General features: G+C 26.3%; 3 protein-coding genes across 3 annotated transcripts in view; 1 reads left to right on the plus strand and 2 right to left on the minus strand.

Moving 5' to 3' along the window:
• The window catches only part of LOC113387600 (COP9 signalosome complex subunit 1-like), a 256,475-nt gene that overhangs the window by 153,859 nt on the left and 86,274 nt on the right, over window positions 1–16,342 (plus strand). The window lies entirely within an intron of this gene.
• LOC113388193 (probable phosphomevalonate kinase) lies at window positions 654–1,309 on the minus strand. Its single transcript, XM_026625594.1, has one exon. The coding sequence runs from the start codon at window positions 1,218–1,220 to the stop codon at window positions 654–656; it is 567 nt and encodes a 188-aa protein (XP_026481379.1). The 5' UTR covers window positions 1,221–1,309.
• Window positions 8,625–16,342, minus strand: part of LOC113388194 (gamma-glutamyl hydrolase-like) — an 81,216-nt gene continuing 73,498 nt past the window's right edge. The window contains 6 exon segments of the mRNA XM_026625595.1: window positions 8,625–8,730; window positions 11,276–11,577; window positions 11,794–11,891; window positions 12,120–12,226; window positions 14,649–14,816; window positions 14,819–14,874. Of these exon segments, the coding sequence (XP_026481380.1) occupies window positions 8,663–8,730; window positions 11,276–11,577; window positions 11,794–11,891; window positions 12,120–12,226; window positions 14,649–14,816; window positions 14,819–14,874 (799 nt within the window). The 3' untranslated portion in view covers window positions 8,625–8,662.

Raw genomic sequence — 16,342 nt, forward strand, 5'->3', positions numbered from 1 at the left:
ATTCCAGTACGAACAGCAGAACTTTGTATCTTAATTTGCAGGTAAAATTAGAAACATACACAGTAATTTAAGAAAATTTATAATTGAGAAGCATTAAAATACTTAATTATGAATTACTATATCTGCAATATTGAGGATTAATATTTAACGTTTTGTAGAATATATTTAAATTAGCAGATACATATATTTATATGTTATGTATCTTATCAATTGCAAAAGGTCTGTAAAAAAATATTAATGACGTATACAAAAAACTTCTTGGTGTTTCTTATAGCAATAGAATAGTAATTATTAAACTTTGTACAAAAATATAAGAAAATATGTTACATATAATTATAATTATCTTTTTAATAAGATACAATACTAATGTATAATAATAGAAAATCAGTAATAACTGTTTAGCAGCATTATCGTACCACAATTTGGTTAGACTTTCTTTAGTAAAATATTATTTAAAAGTTGATACACAAAATTCAAAATTTGTATAAATCGTATATGAACTACAAACTCTTTATGAAATTAAATATTCAAAGAACAGTTGATTATATTAAACAATAATATAAATTCATAATAAAATTTATTATTATTTCATTATAAAAAATACTTATTATTGTATATGCTCAGATGGTTTCATATAGTATATTATATTATTATTACATGAACTTTTTAACTAAATCTATAATGGGTTGAATCAATTCCTTCGTTGCAGTTTCATTGTTATTAACAAGAACAAAATCCCAGTTTTCATAATTATCTAAATCACATTCAGATGCTACATCATCAACACCTTCTGTGAATTTCCAACCTCGAGATTCTCTAATGCATTTACTACAATTAATTCTAATTGTTATAACTTTAGCACCATATTTTTCAAGAAACCATTTTATATCCGTGTTCCTGCGGATGTCACTAACTATGCAAATTGGTTTTGAGATTGCTTGGCAAGCCACTTTACAAAAATAACCATAATCTTCATTTCGAACTCGGTCACTCCATTCTATCATATCTTTTCTGAAGCTTTCTTTATATTCTCCATCGCTTAAGAGTTGTTCCAGATCTAGAGACTTTTGAGCAGCCCAATGGGCTTTTATAGGTTGTGAAATACGAATTATTTCAGATTTATCTTTACCCAAATAATTGTGAATAATTCCTGTAATATAATCTTTGCCTGATTTTCTTTTGCCACTGAAAAGGAGTACAAGTTTTAGGTTATCAGACATTTTGTTTATGTCTTTGAAACACTGTTTGAATAGTTATTTGCTTTAATTATTTGTGTAAAATTAAACAATAATTTAAATTATAAATGTAACATTTTTGTCTACGCCTTCATTCTGACGCGTTGTATGCATAAAAAAATCCCGTTATTTGTCTTATTTTATATGAAATAAATTAATAAAAAGATACTCATGTTTAGTACTAAATTTTTATTCTGAAATTCTAACATATATCTATTAGGCTATATTTACACAAATTTATGCAAAGCAAATCATTATTATTTCAGGGTCGCTAAAAAGCAACACATAACCTATAATAATTCCAATACAATGCACTGCATGATTTAAAATTTAAAACTAAATAATACATGTCACAAGTAATAATAAATTTGAATGCATAAGTCATTTATGTACAACCATTCACTTTCATTTTGTACAAGGTTTTTATTCTGTTTTTTATCTGTAGAATTTGTATATATAATTTGACAGATGAAAAAACATTTTTTACTTCCCGAAGGAGAAGTTTGTTTTCATCAAAAAATCCGATTCGCGAATTTTATGTTTTCTCGACGTTTCAAGCCATTCTGAATCGAATGCGGCCAAATTTGGAAAAAGTATGTGTTTGTATGTGAACAGATTTTTTGCCGTAAATCGACGTTTTCTCAAAAACGGCTGGACCGATTTCAAAAATTTAAAAGCCATTCCATGTATCTTGATGAGGACTATTGTTTGTCAGTTTTGTCGTCGATCGGCTAAGCCGTTTTTTTGTAAATCGCAGAAAAGTGAAAAATATTTCGTCCACGTTTTAGCCCGCGATTTTGAATCGATTTTGAAAATTCAAAAACCGTTCAAAAGATACTGGTTGGGAATCGTGCTGATTAATTGGTTTTTGGTAAAGATCGGCCGCGCCGTTTTCTTGTAATAAAGTGTTAAAAAAAAGTTTTAGACGATTTTTATGATTTTTTTTTTACGGTAGATACGGTAGATTTTTTTTTACGGTAGATATTATATTGTCTAGGGGTAGATACCATAGTCTTATAGATCATGCTAAAATATTACGGTCCTACGCCAAGTCGTTTAATTTTAAAAATTGGTCAAAGTTTGCAAATTATAAATTTTATCGACGTTTGCTCAAAAACGCCTGAACTGATTTTAGAAATTGAAACGTCATTTGATGTATCTCAATGAGGACGATGAGGACTATCGTTTGTCAGTTTTGCGCGACGATATCTGCCAAGCCGTTTCTTTGGTATTTGGAAGAAAGTGTTCGTCCACATGCATTTAAGCTCATGCTCATGCACTACCGAATCGTTATCAAAAAATCAAACTATTCGAAAGAAATTAGTTGGGAATGATCCTGATTAGGTGAAAATCTTACTGAAAAATAGAACTTACTGAAAAATGGCGGCCTTACGACAAGGAGTTTAATTTTAAAAATTAATCAAAGTTTGGGAAAAGGAGTAGTTTTCTTTTACGTTTGTTAGAATTAAAATTAGATGATTTACTTGGTATAACGATAGAGTACTTGATCTTATATTGAACATACTCAATTAAACCATTAAAATCCTAACAGAAACTGGCTCAATTATAAAAATTATTAATTTTTGAAAATTTGCTTTTAGAAAATACTCCGAGTTAACGTGTTCGTTCGTTTTTAATTATATGTATAATAAATCCACTCGGAATAATTTTACTCACTCATAAATTAATTTATTTTTTATTAATTAAGTCATGTAACTTGCCTCAAGTCAAAATACCAATACCAACTAGTTTTACTTTTGTTTTATTATTGAAATAAATTTATTTTTTATAATTTATTAAATATGATATAAAAAGAGATAAAACATATTAATATTTATTTTTCATTTAATGTAATTGTTATTCATCATATTAAAAACTGATAAAAAAGCTCATAGTGATTGTTTTTTAGGATGTTGCTTGATTGAATTGAATTTGCTTTTCGAAGGACCGATTGTAAATACTTTAATTTTGTAACTAGTAATATTTATTTTACGTTAATTACATAATTTACATCGTATTTATAATAATATTAATATGTTTTTATTACTTGTTGAATGATTTGATTTTAGTTTTATAATAAATCGATTGATGATTTTTTGTTTTCTATCTCAATATACCCGCATGCTTTGATTGGCGCGAACAGTGATTTTTGTTTAGTACAGCTTTTCTAAATGCGCGGTTTTTCTGGAACGAATCTTCCATGTAAAACGGGGAATATTTGTATAATAATTTTATATATAATTCAGTTTATAGATAAATAAAAACAATGGCTTTGCATCATGTTTTTTTTATTTTAATAATTTTTACAATTGTTGCATAATGGTAATTGGTTTTGTTCGTTCGGATATAACTCCCCATGATTCAGTTTGTTTATAGATTTTTTCGCGCTGTTTAGTTACCACCCTTCAAAAATTGCGCACTTCACACCATATTCTTTAACTATTGGCACAACTGGTTCGAACAGTATTCGGCGCACGAATTCGTGCAATTTGGACGCGCCTTTTGGACGCGCCATTTATAGATAAACAAGTATATTGGCGCCATTTTTGTATAAAAATACAAGTCTATCAGTTAAAGTATCACATTGTGAAACTATACTCTGTATTAACTACCGTGAATTTTGTTGCGAAAATGAATTTGTCAGGAGAAGATACTATACTTTTGATTAAAAAATACGAAGAACAAAATATTCTCTGGAATCCAAAGCACCCAGAATATTACAATAGAAAACTAAAAAAAGCTGCGTGGGAGAAAATCGCTGGGTTGTTTCAAAAAAACGTTGGTGACGTGAAACAAAAAATGGCTAGTCTTCTGGCATCCTTTCGAAGAGAAAAGAAGAGAGTAATGGATTCTCGTAGAGGAGGAACAGGTAATAGTTTTTATACAAACAAAATATAATATACTTTATTCGCATTTTGAATCAAATTGATTCATAGTCTTATATGTACATGACATACTACTCATGAATTTCACAATTTAATGTCATTATTATAAATATACATTTAAATTCACATAAGCATTTATGCTTATTTATCTATGTATGCATAATTTTAGGATCAAGAGACATATACGTATCACATTGGTACGGATACAAATATTTCCATTTTCTACTTGAAAAGGATTATCCGAGATCCATAAATACTATTATTGAAATTAAGGTAATATCAAATTAGATTTTAGTTTCATCTTTCTTTTGTTCAATTGCTTGATCTCCTTATTCATTACAGAAAAGAGCATTGCATGCTCTTGCTTTATTAAGAAAGGCACGAAATAAAAAATCAAATGAAATCAACATAGACAAAATGTTGAAAATCATACTGATAAACTTTTTGAAAGATTATAACCAAAACACTAGCAGGCGCAATCCCTTTCTGCAACATTTAGGGCAACTGCTCGACTGGTTCAGTGAAGAACAAAGATGTTTCTTGGAATACCAAATATTAAATTTAACATACGAAGCAACAGAAAAAGTAATGTGGTTGAAAACAAGAAGATTAATGCAATGAAACAAAAGCAAGTAACTGAATAATACAATGAAAAAGAAAGTTAATAAGGGTACCCTTCAGCTGTTCGAGAACTAACTAACGTTAGTTCAGGAAATTGTGATTTTTTTTATTTTGTGGTCAGCTTTTCACAATTCATATTTATATTTAAATAGTAATTATTTTTGATTTTCATTTTTATTGACTTTTCAATATTACTTCTATTATTCCCAAATTTTATTTATTTATTACTTTTAAATTTTACTTGTTTTTTTATAATTGAAATTGATATGGAGAAAAACATTTATTTATATTATATTAGTTTTTATTTTATTATTATATAATTTCATAAATAAATAATCTTTATAGAGAAATTGATTTTATTTATTTAGTTTTATTACAAATAAGATAATTCTTAAATCTGTATACATATCTTGTTGAAAAAACATTAAAATTCATGTACAGTCTTTTTTATATCGAGTTTCATAAGATGGCTTTTAATGGCCAAGTCTAATATTGTTTCAATCTAAAGTTCTAAGAAAGATCATTGATGATGTTTCTATATATACAGGCTTTGTAGAAGCTTGAATATCAACAGAATATTGTAGTCATTCAATATTGACTTTAAAAGCTTCGAAGACATATCAGTGGCTGGAATGTTTGAAACACCAGATTTTAGAAGCCTTAAGAAAAAGATTCTACTTCTTATTATTTAAGCAATTTATCTTTACAATAACATATCACAAAGTCGCTTAATGTGGACTTTAAAAGCCTAAAGATCATCTAAATGTTACAGTCGCTGGACTTTTTGAAACACCAGATTTTTTAGAAGGCTTAAGAAACACATTCCACTTGGTAATATTCAAGCCATTTATGCATTGTTGAATATTTATTATTGGAGCGACTACTATTTGGTTTATAAAATTTAGCATAATTATTAATAATTATGTGTGTGTTTATAAATCATCTTTTTTTTTCTATGAGTGGACTCGTAGAATCATCATATGGTGTTGTTTCTTCTAACTGCTATTGACAAATACCTAATAAAACTAGTGCTGTATGGCAACGTGCCTCATGGCAAATTACTAGAACTTTCCCTACTGTAATGAAATATTCGAGGAAAATTTAATTTTTTCAAATAGATTAAATAGTGCAATCTTCCTTATTTTTATTTTATAGGCAAAATATAAAAGCTTATGAATTGGACGATGACTTTTATAATTATTTTGATAACTAATCAATCGGATTTAAAATGAAGGATATTGTGTAATATTTATAAGAATTATATAAACTGAATTGCAAAGTTAAAATTATTTAAAGTATAAATATATAGTTTAAAGTGAGTGAGCGGATAAATTAAGTAAAGCGTTCTTTTTTAGAACTTTAGCCAGAATTAAAATGAAATCCAAATTAGTTTCGATTTACAAATTTTTTTTGGAAAAAAATTTTGAAATAATAAAATCTAAAAGCAATTATTTTTTCAACACAAGCAGTGTTTTTGAATCATTCAAATCGGATGCTTACTTAGTTCTCTCAAAAACTGCCATTTTTTAGCTTTGTGTCTCTGGAATGGCTGGACCCACTCTTTATCTATGGCTGGACTTGCCTTTACCAAAAACTAATCATCATGAACGAAACATTGTATCCATACATAATCACACATATCCATTTTTCTAATTAGCCAAAATGTTCAGAAACTTCTAAAACGTGAAGATACGCAAAAATTTTCATTTTTTATTTTTGTACGATTATTATATTACTTACCCTAAGAGAAGTTAAAAAATGGTTTTTAAATTTTTTAATTCATTGCAGTCGTTTTTAAAAGAACATCATCGAACACATACACACTATGTGCAAAGAAGCTTCTTATATATACTTGCGTTACTTAGAAAGAAGGAGAGCGAATGGTACTAATTAAAAGGATAGTATCATTAGGAGAGAGAATCATAGCATTCTATAACCTCCCCCCATGAAGTAATGCCTAACGGTGGTTTCTTTGGGGACAAGGGGCAGGAAAAATGCGGAAGTTTTTGTCGGTATTGTAACACAACATTTTTTCAATATTGTTGCCAAATTAGTATTTGGATTTTCTTCGGAAAATTTCCTTTGAAGATGTCTTAATCGATTTTTAAGATGCAGTTAATAGCTTATACAATGCTTAGAGTACAGTGAAAAACTTATACTCCTTCATATAATAATTATTAATCGCTAAAATTTAAAGAAATTAAAAATTCAATATTTTTCTTACAAAATAAAGTAATTTACCTAAATTCATTTACATTTGATATCATAATTTGATTGCAGAAAAATTGAAGGTAAAAAATGATTGTGCTTTTAAATATAAATGCCTAGTTGTGTTCACTAATAGAATGAACATTCAATAAAAAATTGTAAAATATGTTTTACCACAATAAAATTAACATCAAAATATAATTATCACTGCAATCTAATTGTGTCTGATATTTCATTTAACAGTTATAAATACAAATCAACAGAACTTTTATTTATATACATTTTCATTTATAGAACTTCCTAAATATATGAAAATTTTACCAACATAATTATATGTTTTACCAATTTTTACATCATAATCACTTATACCAGCAGAACTAAATAAACAAAATTTATAATATCATAATTCATATCTACACAGATAAAAGAGTATTAACATCCGTTAAATTTAAATAGATCTTTCATTACGAGCACAATGCTACGCTATTTGTAAAAAATGTATAATAATTATGAAATAATAAATAATGGTTTTATTATAGAATATCAAAATGTTTGGCATTATTTTGATAGGCAAATCCCGGAAATTTTCTGATGTTAAAATAAATTAGGAAATGAAAACAAAAACGACTGAAGCTAAATTTTTAAACGAGTATGGAAACGAATTTTCAATTAAAAATAAAGATGCATAATTAAAAAACAACTCTTTTGCAATAGAGAAAAATATTTAAAAAAAAGCTATACCAAATATAGTTATATAACCATTGGGTTGTTCAAAAATAATTGTTGAAAAAATCAAGTCATATAAGGTATGAGTATATGATTTTGGAACTTTATCTGTAAAGAAATGAAACTGTAACAAGTCTCTTCACTATTAAATTTTATCATTTGTTGAATAATAATAATAGGATCAACAAGATAGGATTATTATATTTTCAAATTCATTAAACATTCAGAATAAATGCTTAAAAACTTATTTAACAAATTATCATAACATTTTAATTTTATAGGCAGCTGTACAGTGCTTGTATCGAAAAGTGCATATAGTGTAATTATAATTGCATACTTTTTGTAACGCAGTATTGTAATATGATGAAACTAGTGGTGCATGGCATCGAGCCTTAAGGCAAATTGCTGGAACTTTCCGTACCAAATATTAAAATTTTTAATAAACATTCAATTTTCTTTTAGAACTCTTGAAAAATTCAATTTATGAGTATTTAATTTTTTTTAATTGATCTTTTTGAATAATTTGATTTTTTTCATACTTTGAAATATTTTGGAAATATTGAACTTTTTTTTGATGCAGTCGCGATATGTTAGCTGCGTTGTAATGAAATATGAAAGCGCGTGAAAGATTCATAAAATGTTTTTTTTTTTGAATTTTTCAAATTGGTTGATCCGTGTTCTCGAAATCGTCGATGAAAAATTGTATACGCACAAACATACACACACACAAAAACTTCATTTTTTGCGATTACTATAACTTACCCTAGGGGAAGTTAATAATATATATTATTATATATATTATTATATAATAATTATTAAATATATTATTATTATTATACTTATAGTTAATAATATACATAGTTTTTATACATAATTTATTGTACAATTCAAATACAAAAATAACAAAAATTTTAATGAAGTAAGTTTACAAATCTTTTATATCTATTGTTATGAAAATCACATCATAATTTAATCACAATTAATTTCTCAAAATGCATCATTGCATTTAATCTGCTCTGCAGTATCCGATTCGGTAATTTCATATTGACATGATACTGAAATAAAGAATGCAACAATTTTATATTTTATTAACTGAATTATGTCGCTATGAAAAAATGTTTGATAATATTTAATGCAAATATTTTCTGATGCATTCCTTTAGAATGTTCATTAATCAACATTCTTTTGGAATATTTATTAATAAGATTTAAAATTGAGATTACATTCGATAAGCGACAAATTTCTAATTAATGAACGATTGAGTTTCAAACGGTTTTGATTAGATTTATATTTACTTTCTATAAATAATAATTAGTTCCAGTAATGTCTTATTAATAGAACAAGTCTAATATAAATGCGGCATACCACACATTTGCATGTGCGAATATAGAATCATAGTATTATTTTTATAGCCTTATGATTTGAATTATTTCTATCTATTTATAGCTAAATTATGTAGTAATATATATAACAAAAACAACCTGACATAAAATAACAAATTTTATGAATTCATAACAGTATTTATGCTTCGTTTAATTCAAATATATTATATCTTACTATAAGTAAAAGTGAACTTAATGTAAAGTATATAAGTACACATACCCATTACTCTTTTTATGTATTAATGCAAATTTGATAATATTAACAAAAAAAAGAAAAGGAAAGCATTTTTTCTGAAATGTATGTAAATAGGAACTCAAGTATTTTTTAACTAATTTTATCTTTTATCTCATTATTAGCAAAATAACAAAAAAAATCAACACCTTTTACAACTAGCTGATAAGAATAAAAAAGTATATGAATAGTAGCGATTTATTTTGTACGACTTTTTATCACGAAGTTAATTTACACTGAAATTTTAAACAAATCACAACTTTATAAAATGAAGTTCAAAAATACATTATAGAGTAATCTTATTTACATAATTAATATTCGTTTCATTCATAGTGCATATATGAATATATACTCATATGATATGAGTTGATATTTAAATATATAGAACAAAAATCGCCGACTATTGATTACTATTCTTGTAAGTCTTGAAATTTGACAAAATTTTGATCTTTGATTTGATAGTCAAAACTTTATTTAAAATATTATATAGGCTTATGAGAAGTGAATTGTTTAAAAAAAATGTGGCAAGCAAATTTGACCCGTATATATTCATATATGCACTATGAATGAAACGAATATTAATTATGTAAATAAGATCACTCTACAATGTATTTTTGAACTTCATTTTATAAAGTTGTGATTTGTTTAAAATTTCAGTGTAAATTAACTTCGTGATAAAAATAAGACAATAAGGTTTATACCTTATATATCCTTATTGTGTTGTAAGTTGATATTTAAATATATAGAACAAAATCGCTGGCTCGAAATTAACATCCGAGCTATGGTTTCTCAGCAAAACTTCTAAAAATGACCCATAAAACCGGAATTGCAAAGTGCGTATGTGTGAATTTTTATAAGCCATATGATAAATAACATTCTTGGATGATGTTTATTTATTTAGCTGCAATCAAAGGATTTCTTAACTTTATTTATTAAAGACGCATTACAAGTACGCTATTGCACAATTAACCCTTTCCATTCGGATGCCGCCGCTCCGGCATAATTTCTTGGGTAATGTTTATATATTTAGCTGTAATTAAGAGATTTCTCAGTTTTCTTTAGAAAAGACGCATTAGAAGTACGGTACGCTATTGCAAACCTAACCCTTTCCACTCGGATGCCGCCGTTACGGCGGTAAAATAAGTATTCATTTCGCAATTAGCGAGTCAAAATTTTGAAAAAATAATAATGATTAAAATTTTTGACTGTGAATCTAATCTACAAATGGTTCCATCATGATCAGGATTTGCTGACCTCAGCAAGTTTGCAATTGTCACGAGTACCGAGTATCAGGGAATAAAGATAGTAAATATTTCTGAAAAATATTGCAGCTTATTAATAGGTTAATTAATTAATAGGTATTTTATCGTATTTTTTAAACAAAGTTGGCAAAGCGGTAGAATTCACAATAAACACACATATATTCACAATAAATATGTTATACCGGGATAATCTGTAGACGACTGTGGAAATTCCGAATGATCAAATTCATCAAGCGACTGTTATTTAATTTCGCAATTGAAGTATATTTGTACCTCCATTATGTTTTTTTTTCTGCATCAATTATAAAAATACGTTTTATTCAAAATTAAATTAAAAATTTTGAAGACAAAATATCACAATTATGGACAAATTTCATGCGATGTTGGCCAAGTGCATCTATGTGCTGGACTAAAAGGTGAATACAAATGCTTCAAATTTGGCAGGCAGATTGCATAGCTACTCCATTGAAACCATATTAAATATTATAAAGATATTTTATCATTTCAGATCTAAAATTCTATCATTACCTAGCGTATTTGCAGTCGTAAAATTGAAATTCATTCCATAAAACTATGTTTATATACTTTAAATAATTGATATAGTTGCAATGGAGGTATATCTATGCTTATATAACTTATCAATTATTTCTAACGATTCAGCAAGCACTAATTTTGAAGACATGCGAGAAAAACACAAGAACTGCCACCGACAGCAATATCAAACCTTTGGGCGCGCTCCTTTCAGCAGCCTGATTTGTCTTCTTCAGAGGTGGATCAGCAAACATATAGCATTCTTCGAATGATGATCCTTTCAATCCTGTGAAGGTCGTATGATAGTTGTATATTATCTCGTTGTCCAATTCTTTTTCATCAAATTTATTTGGACTCTTTCTGGCCTCGTTAACAAAAAATTCAGCGAAATACTGAGCAGCCTGAACTGCGTGTAAGGTGTGAGAGATATTCCTGTTGGGGACCCACTCGTAAATGTTCTTCTCTGGATGGAATTGGACGCCGTAGAATGGATACCTGGAATAATCACATAAGGTAAACGATTTGATTTGATTTATATTATTGCCTTAACAGTTATATAAGTATCTACTTTAGTAAAGGACGACGTTGGAATACATTTCCAACTTTAGAATTTGTTCACAAAAATGATGAAAATTCTTCACTTTTTGTAAGTAAAAATTACTTGAAATGTTTTGTTGAACACTTTTTTTGAATATATTATATAATTATTACCTTACAGATTCAATAGAACTAATAAATTCAAGACCATTCCAATCCTTATTCACTGATAAAACATTCCAATCATGGTCGATCTCAAACTTTGTCAGATTCTGCAATTTTAAGTATTCAATTAAAGCATATCCCAAAAATACCCAAGATAAGTAAAAAATATTTATTAATCATATACTAAAATGAAAATATTTAATGGTTTTCAAATATGCACATTATCATGGATATTGTAATTCATGATTAATCCAGATTAATATTTCAATAATCGGTAAATTTCATTATCTTGATTTTTTTTATTAATAAACAATCATTAACAGTAATTTTTTTACCTGTTCGGTAACACAATACTGATGAAAATTTGCAGTTATTGGTTCATTTGCCAAACTTTGCATAATATGCATCGGAGCACGGCTAAACATTCTACTTTGACCATAACCTGTGAAAGTATTGTGAAGAAATATAATATATTGAATATACAAGATCACATAATAATATAGTTATAAATAAAAAAGTTTTTTATTAGGCGTCAATCCAGTTATTAAAAATAATAAGAACTAAGTTGTGCTTTTGAAAAACTTTTAATCACAAAATTAAAAGAATTTTGAGCAAAAATTCAAGCAGTTTTGAAAATAATGCAATCTTGAATATATTCAATCTTTATCATTTGGTTTAAAAAAAAACTTAAAAATTTAGAAGTAAAATTGAAATTTGAACAAACAAAATTTTCCACCCTTGCACAATATATAATAATATTTGAGATATGGCAAAAGATTTCAAAAACCAAAAAGATCTTAACAGGCATCTATCCAATAATATAAAGCTATTAAGAAGAAAAACTAAGATTTTTTTTTTAAAAGTGTAACAATATAACATTAGCTGAAAACAAACAACACAAACTTAGTTTTTCTTCTTAATAACTGCGGATGGTTCATCCAGGATATTTGTCTGTTTAAAAACTTGTTCTCTTATTTATATATAAATTTAACCCTCTCTTTAACTAATTCCTCACTTTTAACTTATAGATTATATTGTAATCTAATAGTTAAAACTAGCAATAATAATAAAAATATACAATAGCATCTTAAATATTGTTAACAAATGTAACATTACATACATATATAATATGAATGTGTGTACATAACTTAAGTATTATTATTACTGTTCATATATATTATGACAAAATAATAAGATTTTGATTCTATTGACTGACAATAAGAAGCATGCTGAAAATATCTTATTTCTTATATTAGTACATATTTATATAAAAAGTTTTTTTCCAAAAAGTTAAATTTCTACTAAAAATTCTGAACCACCTCTATTTAAAAAAATATTAGAATAATATAATAATAGTGGTTATTTTTTGAAAATAAAAAAATTCAATAAGTGTAAATAACTTGTAAAATTAAACGCTTTGTTTAATAATTGCGTAATATGCGTGCGAATGTACATTATTATCTTCGGTAAGTGAACAGATAAGATTAACCAATTCAAAAACTAATTGTACTTCATAATTAATTTTAAATAAATATATAAAACGCTTTAATATTAAACATTAATTCAAATTAACTACAAGAATGTAATATTTTATGTATTATAAATAAAATTAAATTCACTAATTTATATCGTATATTGATAGAATTAAAATTTTTGTCATTTAAGCAATGGAAAATTTGTTGATTTTTTATTCAACTATGCAATAAGCCTTTTGTTGTGGCGGCGAATAAAATTAATCAAAGCACTTTCATTTGATCAAAATCACGAATTGATTTAATATAATTAACAATTGAGACGATAAGATAAACATAAAATAGAGGTTTCTTATCAAACAAAAACAACATTGACATAGTGATTGTAATATACAATTACAATGATTTTATTACAATTACAATGATTAAATAATATGCATGAATGTAATTTTTTCATGTAAAGAAATTAAACTGTATGACGAATCCGCTGATTTTTCTTAAATAATTATGTTCAAATTTATCAGGAAAAATATTTATCAGACATAAAATTCAAATCAGACCATAATTTCAATTTTATCGCTCTTTAAATAATAGCAACATGACCAAAACGTTTAAAAATCAAACATGCATATAGAGCAAGTAGTCTACTTGCTTGAAGTAGAAATAGCGAAAGTTAGTAATATAACTATAGTAAGGATATTCAAACTTTTTTTTAATTAAAATTTCACTTAAAATTTTGAAGCAAATAAAATCATTAATTTACACTTTTTATTCTTCTTTGAAACAGTGTGCAATTGAGTGTTATTAAAAATTTTCACTTGCAGTTTGCGCATTTATTTAACATAAGTTATTTGAATCATATACCTTGCTTATAACAATAACAATATTCAATATGCTAAAAACAGCTGATATAAATATAATTATAATTTATAATTAAAAATGAAAAACTATTTGAGCGCTTCTTATTTGTCTTTTTAGGAAACGACCTCTCGCTTGCATCTAAAATGTAGATACGGCATTTATGTTTGTACTTTTATGCTTTTGATTCTTTATTTATTTATTTATTTAAGTTTATTTTATTTTCTTTTCTTTTGTGTTGTTACTTCATTTATAATTCACTATTTTTATTATGTATTTAGATTATTAGTTAAGCTTCTTAAAGTCACCTAGATTACAAAAGCATCTTTTCAATCAACACCAAAAGGAATACCAATGGGTGAACTCTATTTTGGTCTTAACATTACATATTATTAAATGTCATTCATAATTATTAAATGATTTGTATTTTTAAAACAGATTGTAATTGAATCTTGACAAATAAAAAAAATACTTGTCTTTTATGAAAATTCACCTTCATTTACTATTTCATTTCTAAAAATATAAGTTTCTTACCTTGTTTAAATTCTAAAGGCAGTGGCTGCTTACTGGAACTGCAATGAGCTCTATTTTCTCCATTTGAATCTAAATATAGAAGCAGTTCAAAACCAAGACAAGTGCCCCACAAAGGCATATACTGCCCATTGTCGTTCATTTCCTTTGCAATATCAAAATATGTCGTCCAGCATCTGCGTATCCATCGGATTGATTAAACCAGGTTGCGCCACCAGGAAACAGAACTCTAAAACATAAAAATAAAAATTGAGGTTTAACAAATCAATATTTTCCTTTTTTATTAATTAAAATATATGTTCATACATACAACATACTGTAATCTCAGTCAGACAAATTGTTTGGTGAGAGACATCACATAAATATTTTTACAAAAAGCCATAATAGTTTATTCTCTAATCTATTTAAAATTTATAAACATATAAACATATAAACATAGGAACAAACATACATATATACGCAAACACATATATACAAAAATTAAAACAATAGCAGTAATCAATATAATTTAGTTCATCTGTAATGCTTTTAATTTAATTTTAGTTCAGTTAAATCTGTGATTGGCTTTATTTCATCCGGTATAGAATTCTTGAACAATGTGGATCTATATAAGGAAACTCCTTTTTTATTATAATTTCTGTAATGCTGTAATGCCGGGTCATTTACACTTGAAAACATATTGCTATCTATAAGAGGAAATTTTTTTTTAAAAAAAATCTCTTTTCTCGATAATTCTATTTTTACTGGTCTTACTATATATTTACTTGAAATAATATATGCCTAACGCATTCTATTAATAAAATGACATCTAAGCTGTTAAACCTTATTTAATTTGAAATTATCATAAACATTAATAAAGCCATATAAAAATTGTTATTTTCTTTCAATAATGAAAAAAAGTTTAGTCGCTTGCTAATTGAACAATACTTTCATATTGAACAAATATTTTTGAAAATACATTTAAGTGGGTGTTCTGGTCTAGAGGCATGAATTTTATGAGTTTTATTGAATGGCCATAAAAGGGCAAACAATTTTTTACTACATTTTTTACAATTTATAGTAATGTTGCGAGAATTTGGAAAAGAAATAAAAAATAACAATGATCGTAAAGTTTTACTTCTAGAAAGTGATGAAGTGTGGGGGGTCTCAAAATCTGAAGAAATATATAATATTTAATTTTAAGAAATATATTTATTAATATATTAATATATATTTAATCTAGAATAATGTTACAATCGTTTGAACTAAAAAAAAATTACAACTTTTTTTATGTTCTCGAATTTTTTAAAATAGTTAAAATCGGAATTTGAGGATGAGCGTAGTTCATACAGATGAGATTTCTATAAAAAAGACTCTGTAAAATTTCAAGTAAATCGATCTAGTAGAAGTTGAGAAATCGTGGGTATCATCTCGAATAAAAACAATTTCGAGGTAACTAGTTTAAAGTTTTGCAGAGGAAGGAAACAGAACAAAAGATTAATCTTGGTCAAACAGCCTTATCTTCGAAAATAATTTGAATTTTAAAAAATCCTCTTGTAAACACATTCTTAAAGAGTTAAACTTTGAAAGTATAAAAAAAAGAAAAACGATTTTTTGAAAATTCTAGACCCTTAAAAAAATATTTAATGAAAATAAATAAATATATTTACCCGCTGACTTTGTTCATTATATCTTGTAGTAGTCTCTGTCTTTGTCGA

This window comes from Ctenocephalides felis, unplaced genomic scaffold (assembly GCF_003426905.1).
Source record: "Ctenocephalides felis isolate EL2017-DRISC unplaced genomic scaffold, ASM342690v1 CF-g0.4_SCAFFOLD_03572, whole genome shotgun sequence".
In the NCBI taxonomy this organism is placed as follows: domain Eukaryota; kingdom Metazoa; phylum Arthropoda; class Insecta; order Siphonaptera; family Pulicidae; genus Ctenocephalides; species Ctenocephalides felis.